Source organism: Pezoporus wallicus, unplaced genomic scaffold, assembly GCF_028554395.1.
Source record: "Pezoporus wallicus isolate ANWC-B61680 ecotype Strahan unplaced genomic scaffold, APGP_CSIRO_Pwel_v1 contig_5935, whole genome shotgun sequence".
Taxonomy (NCBI): Eukaryota; Metazoa; Chordata; class Aves; order Psittaciformes; family Psittacidae; genus Pezoporus; species Pezoporus wallicus.
Window position 1 is genome coordinate 1,054,137 of NW_026637215.1, and position 15,166 is coordinate 1,069,302.

Consider the following 15,166-nt stretch of genomic DNA (forward strand, 5'->3'; position numbering starts at 1 on the left):
GGATCAGGGATTGTTTTCTGTTTTCACTCTGACACCTGTGTTTTAGGGAGTTAAAGTTCCTTCCCACCATTCATTAGGATAGAAGTTTCCACAGAAAAAAAGATCTATTACATAGTGTGCGTATCAGGGCTTTTTGAGTTCAACTCTCTCCTTAGTTATCTCTAAAGCTGCAGCGAAGATAAAACAGGACAACAAAAAGGGATAACAGAGCCACCAAACTTGGCATGCACCCCACGTGATTTTGTTACTCGGTGTAATACTAATAGATCTATTTAGATTGTGTTTGCCACCACAAAGTGCAAGGCATGGTAACACTTCAGAATGCTGGGCACAGTGTGACTGAGAAATGAGGTACTTTCATTCATAAACCTGAAAACTCTCAGTGCCCCCAAAGGTCCAAAATTAACATTTAAGTGCCATATTTTCCAGGGAAATCTGGCTCTTTTTAGTGGCTTGGTCACATATCTGCCACAGCCTGGGTCTGTGACAAAGAGATGGAGGTCTGTAAATGGTGTGGCAGCTTTGAGGGTCAAAACTGTCACCTGGATTTTGCACTGAAACAAAAGCAACCTTTTGAATCCTAGGAGGCCTGCACTGACTGACAGGGCAGCGTTGGGAGCTCCAGGTCTGAGGAGTCTCCTCCTGGCCAGGATTTCCATAGGGCTCTGAAGTCTTACTGGAGTCTTTTCTGTACTTGGCTGCAAACCAATGCTTCACCAAGCGCAAACACCAGTATTTTGCAGAACCAGAATCTTAAGGGAAAAGAGATTAAGACACCTTTTAAACCAAAATACTTGTCTGCTACTTACCTTCTTATTTCATTGAATATATATACTTGGTATGAGTATACATACTTGGTGCTTGGTATGGCAAGACTGACATGGTAGGAGTAGTAAGACAAAGATTTGGTTACGCTGGTGAGGGCACACAAATCACTTTGTGCTTTCTAGAGGATGACAGGAATGCACAAGATCAGAAAACTGAAATAGCAATGCTAGTATTTGAGATTTCTGGATGATCTGCTTGCATCCAGTGTCAAATGAATGGCCATTACACACGAGAGCAAAGCATGCATCCCTGGAACCACTGACTCTTCACTTCATGTGGTATGTTAAAGAAACACTTCCCTTCAGGAAAACCTGGTGTGAACTGATATTTACCAGCTAAGGGGGAAAACTCAGCTTTGCAGTTAGTGGGCAAGAAAGGGAAAAGCTCCAGTGCTTTTATTTTCCTGTGTCATTGTCCAGATGAAATGCCCATTGCTAGGTGAGCTGCAGCAAAAGGTGGAGGAGACCGAAGGGCTGAAGATGGAGCTGCAGATGGTGGAGACGGAGAGAGTTAGGCTGTCCCTGGTGGAGGAAAAGCTCATGGATGTTTTACAGCTGCTTCAGCAACTTCGAGACTTGGTATGGCAAGAAAGCAGTGCAGAGACTTAAAACTGGGTTTGATGGTGTCCTTCCCAAACTAAAAAGGGTGTTCATACCTTCTGTTAATGACAAAGCCCTGTACATCAGGACACGTTTTACCTGTGGTTGCCCTGGGAACTGCCTCGTGATTGCAGAACACTTTTAGACCCCTATGGCTGACTTCCCAAAAGAAGCCTAGAGATCTCCGTGGCTCCAGATCTCCAAGCTCTCATTATCTTCTAAACAAAAATTGGGAAGAAACGAGGAAAAAGAAAATGCTAGTAATGTGAAAAGTTTATATGAGATTATTCTTCCTGCTAGCAAAGGACCTTTGTTTAACTGCATCCTAATGTGACACTGAGTTAGTATTAAAGGGATAAAACTCCTCCCTATGGGTCAATAATGGGTTTTTAATAAGAAGTTTCTTACCTAGCAAATAATCCAAACAGGGATTTAACAAAGCTGATGCAATAATATCCCAGAAGTATATGGCCAGTCCTTTAGAAAATAACTTGAGATCTCCTGCTTGGGAACGATAATGGTAAGTGCTGGCCAAAAGATGGGCAAAGCAGATAAACTGCAGGACGAGTGCATTGGGAGACACACTGGACTGCTAGGAACTGTTTGTGTCATTATGACTGAGGGTTCTCCTCAGTTTCCAGCACAGCACTGCCCAGTCTGTGTGAGATGAGAATGTTTCCTATGATCACTTTCTGTTGTTTGGAGTACGCTCATGTTCCACTGATGACTCTAGGGAACAAGTGCAATATCTCATCATTTGGTAACTTATTTTAGCACTTCACCTGGAAACTTTACTTTCCTACTGCAGGTCTGACACATGCATCAGTACCAATCCAGTGAAGGATTAAGCTAGTAAAGACTATGACTGGCAACAAGCATAATAACCTTTTGTGTCAAGCCTTCAACATGTCATTCACTGGTCAGCTGTATTATTGCAAGTCATTTCTGTTAGGAGACAATCCATCACACAATGTGCCCTGTCTCAGTGATAACAGCACGTCATGCTGATCCTTGCTGGAATCACACCACCACATGCTGCCAGCTTCCATAGAACTAGCACAGGCAATGATGCTGTCAATGAAGAAGAAAATTTACAGCATCCCCAGTAGAGTTTAGCAAGGATCCCTTAAACCCCTGATGGGATATACTGCAGGTAAAAGAATGCTTATTCATCAGAAATTATGGGTTTAGGTGTCACTTCCCCAGTATATTCACCTTGATGTTTTAAATATCCCAAGCATCTCATTTGAAACAGAATCCACCTCAAAGCAGTGACTGTCCCAAGGCAAATGCCCATCCTGTCAGGAATTAAGGCCAGGTTGGACACAGGGGCTTGGAGCAAGCTGCTCTAGTGGAAGGTGTCCCTGCCCATGGCAGGGGTTGGAGCTGGATGAGCTTTAAGGGCCCTTCCAACACAAACCAGGCTGGGATTGTATGACTATTAAAACTGTGCTCTGTGTTCAGAGGTAATGTGTAATCCAAGCCTGCTGCAAAGTGCATTCCACTATGCCTCAGTCCCTGGGGCCCTGAGCAGAAGGTGAGGACCAGTGTTAGTGAGGGAGGTCATCATCTTTCTTCCAGAGTAGCTTCCATCTATTTTCAGTTCCTGAAGTTGTAACAAGAACAACATGCCCCTGCAGATGGGGGTGTTCTAGTACTAAAGTGTGTGCCAGCTTGAGAGGGCATTAGTGTCTGCATCACAAATGAAGAGACTTTGTTTTCCAGACACAGGAGGTAGTGTCCCAACAGATTCCTGATGTAAACGTACCTCTGAAAAAGACCATCCAAATCCTGAGTAGTTCTCACAAGTAGTTTCCACCCTTTGCCATCTCACTGTATCTCTAGCCTGTGTCAGTGGGCCTGACTTACACCTTGAATGGTTCCCAGTGACTCCTGGCACAGCTGGGGCTGAGAAGGCTCCTTTTGGGATGACACTCCAGTACCTGTGTGCTCCTCACTGTCGGGCATGCCCTGCTTACGCTCCTTACCATCCAGGTTTGTTCAGGAACACCCTGTGGAAAATTCTGTATTCTCCACTGAATCCCTGTTATTTCTCCTTCTACAGCCATATTAAGGAACTGGGGCCCTCCACAAACTGCTGTTATTTGACCAGTATCTAAGATAAAACGCTTGATAATGAAGCCAACAGCAGGTCTTGTGTTATCAGGATTCAGTTCCATTTTGGTTTCAGTTTCAAATGCACATACACTGCACATAGATTTTGTTGCCTACATATGAAGTGGTGAAGGACATATTTGTACCATAATGCTATCTTGTTTTTTAAAGAACATATCTAAGCGAGCCTTGGGGAAAATCTTGCTGAGCACTCTGGAATCCTGCCGTGATCCCCAGCCCGGTAAGAAAAAAACTCACCTGTAAAGCCCAAGAGGCATGGAAAGTGTCCTTGGGGGAAAACACTGGATAGATAGTGAACAGATGAGTAGGAAGAAATACATGTCAAATACTGGGGGACAGGCTAGGGAGAAAGAAGTACTGTGCGAGAAGATTACCTATAGGAAGTGATGACTAGAGTCTGTGACACATGAGAAACAGGGACACATCTAGGGCTTATTTTAGCCACATTTTAATTAGAATTTGGCCTTAGGAGCACAACTCAGTATCCCACTAATGTCTGTGGGGATTTCTTGACATGAGAAAGTGGAAAACATTACCAAGTATGTAAGGCACCTATTTATTGGGTTTGCTATCCCACTGTGTGTTGAACCCCTCTGCTGCAACACAAACAGGATACACAAACCAGAATATTTCTGTCAAGAAAATGGATGAAACCTGCACTCCTCTAATAATAGCCTTGCATGTTCCTCAGATGGAAATTAACCTCACAAACTCCTCTCCCTTGGCAATGCTCTGGTGTGCCAGAGCTGCTTTAGAGGAGCCACACAGGGCTCCCAGCCTGGAGGTTTATATTTGATTACTTCGCTCCTATCAGCAGAGCATTTGTGATTACCTTCAAGAAACGAACATCCTGTACCAGTCCTAAGAACAGGGCATGGAGGTGCCTTTATTAGGCACACAGTAGTCAAAGACAAGCTTATAAAAGACTAGATGGGACCTAAGGGTTTAATTTTGGGGAACATTATTGGCAGTGATTTAGGCAGGATAACACACAAGCCTTTCTGGGTTTGCAGTTTCAAGGCCTTGTTGCTAGTGTCCAGCAATCCAGGGCATGGGCAGCCCAGAGCTACGCCGGGCTGTCTGGCGTGGCTGCAGAGGAAGGAGAGCAAAGGAGGCAAAGACAGAGCCCTTTGGTGGCTGAGCCATAGGTCAGATTTCTCCTGGTGAGGAGGAGAGGAGACTGTTAATACCCGCAGCACAAGTGTCCAGAAGGTGCTACCACTTACCCTGCACAGAAACACTTGGCTCCAAGTGCTGCTGCTGCAATAAAGCACCTCCATCTGTAACTGCAGCAGCACAGCTCAGCTTCCTAAAATGACACCAACAGTGAAGTGACCTGCACAGCTCCCTGTCCGTTCTGCATCCCCATTGCCAGAAACAGCTCATCCTCTCTGCTTTCCATTTGCTGGCTGTGCACTTACGTTAGCAGCTTTCCTAAGTCTTTGCATTCAAACATCGTCTTCCTCTTTGACAGGACTAGGTGGATGCTTGGATTGGCAGCTCTTTAGTGTGCCCTGAAATAGTCTTTGTTCACACAAGCATGTGAGAACTCAGTGAATGAAGCAAGAGAATCAGTAGAGAAAACAGTCCTTGAATCCAGTTCCACAACATCTTTATAGGGACAGGAATTCATTGTTTGCCTTCAAAATTTAGACTTTTTATGTTAATGACAAGAAATGGCACCTTTGAAGAACAGAGCGTGTGTTACAATTGTTAAACTGCAACTTTCTGCCTTTGTCCAAATGATAATGTTTGCAATTTTCTTTTGGAAGGAAAAGCCCACCTATTGGAAGTCCTAGACACTCTTTACCACGAGCTGGCAGGCTGTGAACTCCTACAAAGCCAGCCTCTGGAGAAGGCACAGAGTCGTCAGGCCCTGTCTAACCCGCTGGTCATCTCCTGCTGAGCAGCATGCCGAGTACTCCCAGAACAACAGTCCTCGTCCCTTCAAAGGCACATGAGTGAAGAGGAGCTCAGTGATGGACCAGAGCAACAGAATAATCCAGCCATGAAACCCGAGGTAGACTGCTTCTGGGAAGAGCACCAGTGCCTCAGCTAACGTCAAAGCCCTCCCTCACATCCGGAGTGGTCCCACGCCGTGAGGATCACGTAGCGATGTCTGTCTGTGACACGCATCCTTGCGTGATGGCCTGTAACTGTGCCACTTACCCAAATAAAAACCATTCCAAGCACACAGACTGGGCCTGTTCGCCTGTTCAGGCCTGGTTGCACACTGCCTGGGCACAGGTTGTAGCTCATTTCCAAAGCAAAAGGCAGCCCACGTTATCACTGGCAAGTGAACCGCTTCCTTAACAGAAACGTGACAACACGGCTGCATGACAAACACCAACACGAGGGGATGCCAGCAGCGCAGGTTTTAAGGGCTCATGTGTAACGTGTTTGTGTGTCTCTATTGGTGTTTCAGCTGTTCACCTTATTGAACTCTGAAGTTGGACTGGTTACTGCCCTGCTGAATTCTGTATTTGCAATTATAGAGCTGCCTTAGAAATCCTCAGCAGTCTTTCCTGACAGTGGTCTTAGAATTGACATGAAAAGCTAAATCTACCTGCTCGACAGAGGTACAAAACTACCTTGTTCCCAGGCTCTCAGGGGAAGGAAGGGTTGAGAAAGCCCTTTGCAACAGCTGCTGTGTACACCCACCCTTGTTCTCTCACTTCCCTCCCCTCGGTGCAGCTGCAGGCACGCAAAGCAAGGCCCCACTTGCAGTGCAGTTAATGTGAAACACTGCCCCTAATCGCGGAGCCATGTTACCTTTTAATCAGCAATAAGATCTTTCCTGGGGGCAAAAGTAAAAACAAAAGTTGTGTCCAAGGTGCCTTTGCTGTTCCGTTCACAGAAACGTAAGGAACAGAGCTCCTAAATGACTCAGCTGAAGTTATGGTATTAAAAAGATGCTTTGTGTGTCTTTTAAGGATGTGAAATGATTTGCCTGAGATAACACCAGCAGTGAAATAAGACCATTCAATTCAGAACTGTGCACGTATGGTTTTTGTACACGAATAAGGACCGTACCACAATGCACTCTGTGGAACAAGAACATATCTATTCCTTTCTATTGAGGATGCACTGGATTGCTTGCACACACCTCCATCCATGCATTTAGAGCCATGGTGGTAACAAAAACTGGCAGCAGGTATTTTCATTTCATTTTAGAGAGAAGAAAAGGTGTTTTGCAAACAACAGACCCAGCCCTCTTCAATGGTGTTTTACCTGGGGTTTCTGCTTTAACAGAAGAATATTGTAAGAATAGAGCTATATTTTTAATATAGATTTTTTTATAAAGATAAATTAGAGGGGACGTACATACATAGTGCAATATTCACCCTGTCAGAAAGAAAACTATACTAATACTAAATCTATTACTAATATAATACTAAGAATAATATACTATTACTTAGTATACACTAAACTACATGCTAATACGATATTAAAAGTATACATTAAATGTGGAACAGGTAGAAATTAAAAGGAGCAGAAGTTAGTTCCCTGCTTCTGTTCATTCTCTAATAAAACTCAGGTATCAGCTTATGTTCTGGGCAGCTCGCTCTCACTTTCCCAGGAGTACTGCATCCATAGGGAGAGAAAATGCCAGCACATCATGAAATAAGCATGACCTGGGTGTGGAGTCAGCAGAAGAGATGCTTCAGGAACAGGATTATGATCAGTACACACCTGACTATGGATAGTCTCATGTGCTGCAGGAGTCTTTCCTCATTTCAATTGGTATTATTTCCTGTACCCACTCTATGTATACATACACGTGTGCATGTGTATTCAGATGATACATACTCATGCACCGTTAAAATTCCTGTGCTAATTGTATACTTTAGTACCTTTTTCACCACGAAGTTTCCACTTCCCTTTCTAATATATTCCTAGAAATGTCTAGGCTATGAAGTGAACTGCTGTCCTTGTGCCCAAAACAGGGCAGGAGCAACATCATCTGAGTGAGCACTGCACAGCCTATCCGAGCAGCATGAACTGGAACTGCAAATGTCCCTGGAGACCTAAACTGGTGTTAAGGAAGATGCAAACAGTTGAGATAAAAGGAAGCTTTCATGAATAAAGCAGCAGCATTTAACTGATGTAAGAAGCAGCAAAATCCCATCTTCCTGAGTTAGCTTCCAGTCCTGTAACATGTTTATTTCTCTAAGAAATGCCTAGATCAGAATCACTTTTGGTACATCAGCATGTGCTGATTAACCTTTTAACAATAAAAGATGATTATTTTAACTCCAAAGAGTAATTACTATAAAACAAATCAGACTTGTAGTATTTCTATAAGAAGAACCTGTTATTCAGGATGCATCAAGAAAGTCAAATTCTTGCTGGAAACCAGAGGCAAAGCAAAGCACTGCACTAGGAAAGACCTTCCTTGGTGACCCCAAAATTGACTTTTTCCTTCTCCCCTTTTGCCATACTGCTTCCTCCTGAGCCTGTCAGCAGTGCTGCTGAAGCTGCCATGTGTTTCGTGTGATGCTCCATAAAGATGCGATTTTATATCAGTGCGATGGGGAAACCTCTAGCTCTGCCTCCCCAGCAGGCAGGCTTCCACAGTTTGGTTTGCAATGTGGAACGTGTTCAGCATCTGCACAGCAGTCCTGAGGAGGAAAGCCACATTCCATTTTTCCTTGAAGGCCCAGCTTCAATCGAGTGATTACTGCACGTTTCAGCTACCTTTTATTCTCATTTATTTTATTTTCTTGCCTCTCTGAGTACTGGAATTGTGTCCAAACAAGCAGCAAACTGAAATATCTGATCAGTACCATCAGCAGCTTCACCAGATGTCAAACAATAATATAGGAGCAGTCGTTACCCACATTGTTGGCTCTGGAACAAACTGCTCCTCTGAACGACTGGAGCCGTCCTCACAGTAACGTGCTCTGCAGTTGCACATCTAGCACAGATGCAGGTTTGGATGTGCACGGTTATTTCACATGACAGGAAACGTGCAGTAAGTCTAAGCTGAACAAAAACTGAGACAACAACCTGAACAAAAACTGAAAGGTGACAAAGCACGTTCAAAAGCCTTCCCTTTAAAAAGTACAACCACACATCCCAGATGAATCCCAGGCTGGTTTGGGCTGAAAGGACCTTAAAGCTCATCCAGTTCCAACCCCCTGCACGTGGTGCACCACAGTGATGAAAGGCTGTTTAGATTCCTGCCTTTGTTTCCATCTTACTGTTAAGAAGAAGAAGGGAACACTTTCCAGCAGTGCTGTGTAAAATAGAATTGCTTGGTATGAGAGAATGGCAATAAACTCACACAGCATGTGTGCAACACATCCCATTAAAAGGCCAAGGGTTTCTTGTAGGTTTATGATTTCATGGAGTTTAAGACGCTGAATCCTTTAATATTTACATTATCTTATTTCCCTCATAATTTTATGTATAACCCCACAAAATACAAAAGCAATAGAGTGTGTCTCTTAGTGTGAAATCCAACTGAAAGGCATCACTATTTCCTGAATTACACTTCACGTTCAAGAGGCCAGAATGTCAGTCCCTGTTTGGTTTCTATCCCACTCTTCTGTACCCCACCAGTGGAAACATCTGCGCCCATTCCCCGTGGCACTGTCTGTTAGAGCAGGTTGGTGGCCCTCAGCTGTGGCTGTGGCAGGCACCTGGGCTGACTGAATATGCACGGCTTTGGGATGCTACCAGACCTTTCCCCATGGAAAGCAGGAAGACAGAATCAGCACTCCCCACCACACCTCCACCACGCACTGCCCATTTCAGCAGCACGTGCATATCCTCAGTGGAGCTCCCATCCATGGGCAGTGAACTCAGTGCTCCAGCCAGCCTGCTCAGCTGCTGTGGAAACCCCAGGGTGATGGAGAAGCACTTCTCTGCCATTGCCTCTGCATGCCAGAACAGCTCAACTTCCTTTCGTCCCCTTCACCTTCTTCCAGTTAGCATCTTCGTGCTGTGACAGTTAGGGATCATTTCTGTGCTTGAAGGTTTTCCTGTTTGGTGGTTCTGGTTTTGCTGATTATTTCCTACTGATTTTTTTCACAACTAGAGGAAGAAAAGAAGTTCTCCAACAAAGGGGAGGAGGTCGTGTATTTTGTGAGGGATTTTCTACCTGTGAAGGTGGCTAAAAAACAGGAAGGAAAACAAAAGAAGATCTGCGGAGGGTGAAACAATCCAACCCAAACACACTCTTTACATAAAAAATGGGATTGCAAAATAAAAAAGACGCAATACCCATGGGAGGATCTTTTTTGGTTTTGAACTAACCTCGGTAACAACGCTCGTGCAGCACCCGCAGCAGCACTGCAGCCCTCACCACCAGAGACCAGCGCTGGGGAGGACAGAGGAAGCCAGCACGGCTGTTAATTGCTGTGAACAAGCATCTGTCCTGCCCAGGGCTGAGACACCACTGACTCATCTGCCAAAGCGCTGAGGGGCAGCCCAGAATGTCACCAGCTTGGAGAGTCATTTGAAAGTCGCTCGGAACGGGCTCACACTTTAAACCCAACAGCTTCCTGGGGCCTCCTCTGAGCCTGGCATCAGCAGCACGTAGCACATCCACTGCCATGGAAACCACTTCTAGGTCACCTCTACCACCAGTGCAGAGAAAACCTCTTACCAGCAGCTCCACCATTAAAGCACACTCCTTCTCAATAGAGACTGCAAGAACCAACATAACATTTCCTGTGATTACACATAACACACCACAAACTAAAAGACGCGCTCTCTCCAGCGTGAGGGTGGGAACAGAGATCCCATGCAGGAGGGCTTGCCTCAGGCTCTGCTGTCACACTTCTACTGCAGTCTTCTAGAGAGGGAAGCAAAACGATTGCCTGATCCTCTGCATGCATTTTGTAACTCAAGCTGTACAACAGCTTGGGTTAAACTGCATCTGTAGAGAACATCATTAACCCTGGAGAGAACCTACCAAGAGGGAAAACACAGCTGGAGCTGCTTTCACCTCCCTGGCTAAAGCTATATGTAAAGAAAACGGAGAGAACCAATGATTTGAGTCGCAAAACCAGCTTTAAGGAGCTATTGAACTGAACAACAATATATCAAGTAGGGAGAGATAAGAGATAGGAAGCATTTCAAATCCTGAAATACAGAGCTATTTCAGGACATAAGCAGTAAGGAATAATGACAAAACTGATCCTTTTCTGGTCAGGGAACATCAAAGAGGTTCTGATGCAGGAGGAAGAAACTGCATTTTTACAGCAGCTCTTAGTGACCACTTTAACCTCAGTATTTCAACCAGGATGTTCAGGTAGATGACACTTCCTCAGACGTGAAGGAAGCATCTTTAGCAAGAGAGAACTTGGAAAGTGAACCGAGGGAGAAAGAGAAATGGATTTTTCATATGATATTGATAAATCTGGATATTTTACTTCTGTGGTGATCATTTTAACAGCAATGCGTTGCTCTCAGGAACTGAAGTTTGAACTTGTACTGCAGGACTTCCAGCTTACGTGCAGGGCAGAGTCCTCCATCCCAGCAGCCACACACCATCAAGAAAGATGTTAATATCTATAACTGTCATTTCTTTTCTTCTTTGCAAACTCCTGCGTTTCTTGTTGGGGTTTTTCCCTCCAGAGAAGCAGAAGAGTTTATCGACCTTTTTATGAAAGGAAATAGTTGCAAGTCATGGTAGGCTGACCTCAAACGATACCAGTATTTCATTGATTGTCCAAGTCATTCCCAAACTCTGGAGAGTTAGAGCAGGACAGATCATGGGCATTAAAAAGTACAAGAACAGAGGGAAAAAAGTACAGCTGAGACTGAAACAGAACATACCTGACAGTAGTGAGACGATGGGAGAGGATGCTCTGCTGACAAGAACTGTACAGAAAACTCTCAGAAGGAGAGAGTGAATTTTCCTTGCTTGTATTCTATCTGCTGTATGGCCAAAGATGTCAGCAGCTGTGGAACTGAGACCATGTCAGTGAGATGCAAGTGAGGAAAGCTGAAGGACAGTTTTTCAGAGCAAGTCCCAGCAAACAAAGGTGGCACGGTATGAGTATTGCTACTGCTTTCAATGTCTCAAATACGACGGATTTCATAACAGGTTCGGGTGAAAACCTGCTTGCTCCTTCTCTGAGGACCATTTCTGAAGGTACTTTACTGGAACTTGGATTAGCATTGGAAAACAGTGGTGAAAATTCATTAAAGGGAATATACGTCAGCATAATTGAATTTCAATAGAGATTACTGACTGATAAATCATATGAGGAACAACTAAAGAGCATGCTTGTCTGTGCTGTAAAGTCATCCAGAGATACAAGATCAAATACTTGAGCTATCCATTTAATGATAAACAATTAAATATTCAATAGGCCATTAAGAGATTGACTCATCATCAGAGAGGACGAGAGGGGAATACAAAGAGCCAGGGGTTTGCACTCAGAGCACAGCACTGCGATGGGAAGACACCCACCCTCACACAGTCAGTCTGGAGAATCCAGTGCTCAGGTACTCATCTGGGAAAGGTGGAGCTGAAACTCAAGTCTGTGCTTTGAATCCAGAGGGACTTGAGTCTTGATCTCTTTCCACCGAGATGAAGGTGGTGGCAAAAGGCAATAGGCACAAACTGGAATACAAGTAATCCCATTTAAACATAAGAAGATACTTTCTTAATTTGGGGGCTCTTTTTACTGTGAGGGTGGTCAAACACTGCAGCAGGTTGTGGAGTCTCCAGCCTTGGAGATACTCATACCACAACCGGACATGGCAGGAACGTGCTCCAGCTGACCATGCTTTGAGCACAGAAGAGCTCCAGAGGTCCCTTCAGCCTCGCCTATTCTGTGGTTCTTGGAGCTTTTTACATGGAGACATGCAGTGTCAAGACATACAGCTGGTGTTTTTCATCACTAACATCATGAACAGAGAGAGTGTTACAGAAAATATACAGCAAGAAAACAAAGTGACAGCAGAGCCCATGACTATCCCAACATGAGATATCCATGTCCCTCACTTAACCAGAAAGTCTATCCTTGACAAAACCCCATGTTCATGTTGCACTTCATCCCAACTCTCTTTGTGATGGAAAAAAGCCCAATGCCATGAGGAATCCCAACCTCAGAGGCTTTTAAACCTTAAAGAATTGGCAATACTAAAAGCTTGGTTTTCTTTATTCTTTTGTGCAGCAGGAAAACAGAGCTTACTACTCTGTGTATGGGTTTTAAGGAAAATGGAGCTTAGAACTAAGAAGTGGTAAGACTTCTTACAGCCAATTCAAATCCTACGACACGTTTTACATCGCCTGATAAACAGAAACAGACTTCAAAACAGAAAACGGTCATAAACTCTGCTACTAAAACCGGAAAGAACTAACTGCAGCCATTTGCAGGAGACTTTGGAAATTCCTTCTTAATGGAGGAATCCTGGAGATTCCAGATCCACTTCATTGCTGAACAGGTGAATAAATGCTGTAAATCGTTTTAAAGCTGCATCTGCTGTTGAATGATAGTGTTACAGAGACCTGCTCCTAACTTCTGCTGGAAAGAAACAGTTGGAGGTATTTGAAGGACACTGGAACTGAAGATGAGCCTTTGGCTGGCTCATACACTGCCACACAAGCAAACAGCAGACGGAAGTCCCATTTTCCATTCTTTCCTCCCTATCACTCCTTGCCCAGCCAATGCCACGTGAAAATTTCCATACAAGTGATAGCAGGTATGGAAACCGGAATGCCGACGCAGCCCAACTACAACTGTGTTACAGTGCAGGAGTGCTAAACAGACCCCCAGAAAGGGCTTTGGAAGCATTTTACACCATTATGAGAAGAAAAAGTGAACCATAATCATTCAGGTTCGAGTTTAATTTTCATAGTAATACATGGATAATGCCTCAGAAAATCTCCTCAGCAATGGCTGAGTTGTGCATACACACCCCCCACCCCCCCACCCCTCATAAGTAAAGACAAGGTGATCTTGCTACTCAAACTATTTGAGCATATTTGCTCTGTTCAGCCATCAGTGCCAGTGTAACGATAAGCTCCTCAGCTATATCTAGAGGACTTAGTCACTCACTTGACTCTACCCTTGCTCAGCCCCAGGTCCCCCAGTATTCACCATTTCCTTTGACCTTAGCTTTTGCATCGGGAGAATAAATGGTTGTCTGCCTGGCAGAAGGCAGATAAGGGATATTTCCAATAAACAGCTTCTACATTGCCTGATCAAGGGCACCTACGTGGGTCAGTGCTTTACATTCCCCGCTTGCTTCCAATAACTCTCATTTGTCTTTGTGCTCTGAAGTGCATACAGCATTATGAACCAGCCCGTAGAAGTCCCACCATCTTCACAGTAAGTTACACGGGGAATGAGCTCCTCAGGAGTGAAATCTGCCTGGTTAATTGTGTTTTACCAGTCCATGTGCATTTATTTCTCTGAATAAAGTAACCACTGGATATGCAAGAACAAGAGAACGTTTCATACCATGTGCACAAACAGTATTTGATAAGAGTAACAGCAAAGACACTTGAATTCGAAGAGTCAATGCAAGACAAAGGCACAAAATACCTGCCTTTTCTTGGTGAGCTGGTGGCACTGCTACGTGCATTTGAAGTTACTACAACTCTGTCCTCAGGTCAGTCACGTTATGCCAAGAGTTTAAGAATCCTGGTGAGAGGTACCAAGTGAACGGATGCTGTTCTTATCCTAAAAAGGCTTGTTGAAATCAAAACCTATTCTTTATGCTGCTCATCCAGACCATGTTTTTACTATGTGGAGATCAAAACTCCTGCTTTGGCTTATCCTGAGCACTGGCAGACCCCCTGAGAAGTCCCATCCCTGTTACAGGTGTGCACAGTACTAGTAAAAAACCCTGGGGGAGAGGCTCCTGCAGGGAGTTTTTTAGGCCACAGTAATCCTCCACGACTTCTTTTGGCTGAGGTGCTGGAGAGCTTGCTTATCCCTCTAAATACCCCAAGGGAAAATGGGAGAGAACTTGAGACTGATCAGTTCCTACCTGATCTAAGCGGTCTCCTCAGTGCACAGGGGTTAGTCCTATTGAGGTTGTGGGTGTACGTGTGTCCCCATGTGAAACAGGGGCTCTGTGGGCATCCCCCCACCGGGGCAGCAGAAAGGACACCCCAAGAGCTATCCCACTTAGCTTCAGTGGAAGGAGAATGTCTGTTTGCAGTTTTAAAGCACTCCTGGCTTGAATAATGGGAAGGGGAAAATTCCATTTCTGCTCAGAAAGTTCCAACAAAACAGAAGAGGGAAAAAAGGAAAGTTACCAGACAACAGATGAGAAAATAATGTGATATTTCAGCACGATGAAATACGTGACACGATGAAAACCCAGCCTGGCAAGGGATGTGCCCTACCTAGAATGGGAAATCAGTCCTGACCGTGGTGACAGAGTGCTAAGCACATCACTATGGAAACAGAGAGCTCACAGCAGGCACAGTCACTCTGAGAAACGTGGAAAATCAATGCACTGTGTGCTGTGGTGAAGAATGACTCCAGCAGAGACCTTTAAGCAAGGGCACGGACTGTGAGCAGAGGAGCAGCACCGGGGCCTGCCCCAAGAACTGGGCTCTGTGGGAGGGGAGCAGTGTAGAAAGGATTCTTTACCCACATTTAAGGTGAAATAGGTAGCTGCTAGAG

At 44.6% G+C, this 15,166-nt stretch overlaps 1 protein-coding gene across 4 annotated transcripts in view; it reads left to right on the plus strand.

The window, feature by feature from the left end:
• The window catches only part of EFCC1 (EF-hand and coiled-coil domain containing 1), a 51,835-nt gene extending 45,988 nt beyond the window's left edge, over window positions 1-5,847 (plus strand). For 2 of the 4 annotated variants that reach the window (XM_057404195.1, XM_057404196.1), the window contains exons 6-8: window positions 1,248-1,406; window positions 3,714-3,783; window positions 5,336-5,847. In XM_057404195.1, coding sequence (XP_057260178.1) covers window positions 1,248-1,406; window positions 3,714-3,783; window positions 5,336-5,469 — 363 coding nt within the window. In that variant the 3' untranslated portion in view covers window positions 5,470-5,847. The remainder of the gene's footprint in view (window positions 1-1,247; window positions 1,407-3,713; window positions 3,784-5,335) is intronic. The other 2 variants (XM_057404197.1, XM_057404198.1) reach the window with 2 other exon arrangements.
• Window positions 5,848-15,166: the final 9,319 nt, after the last annotated feature.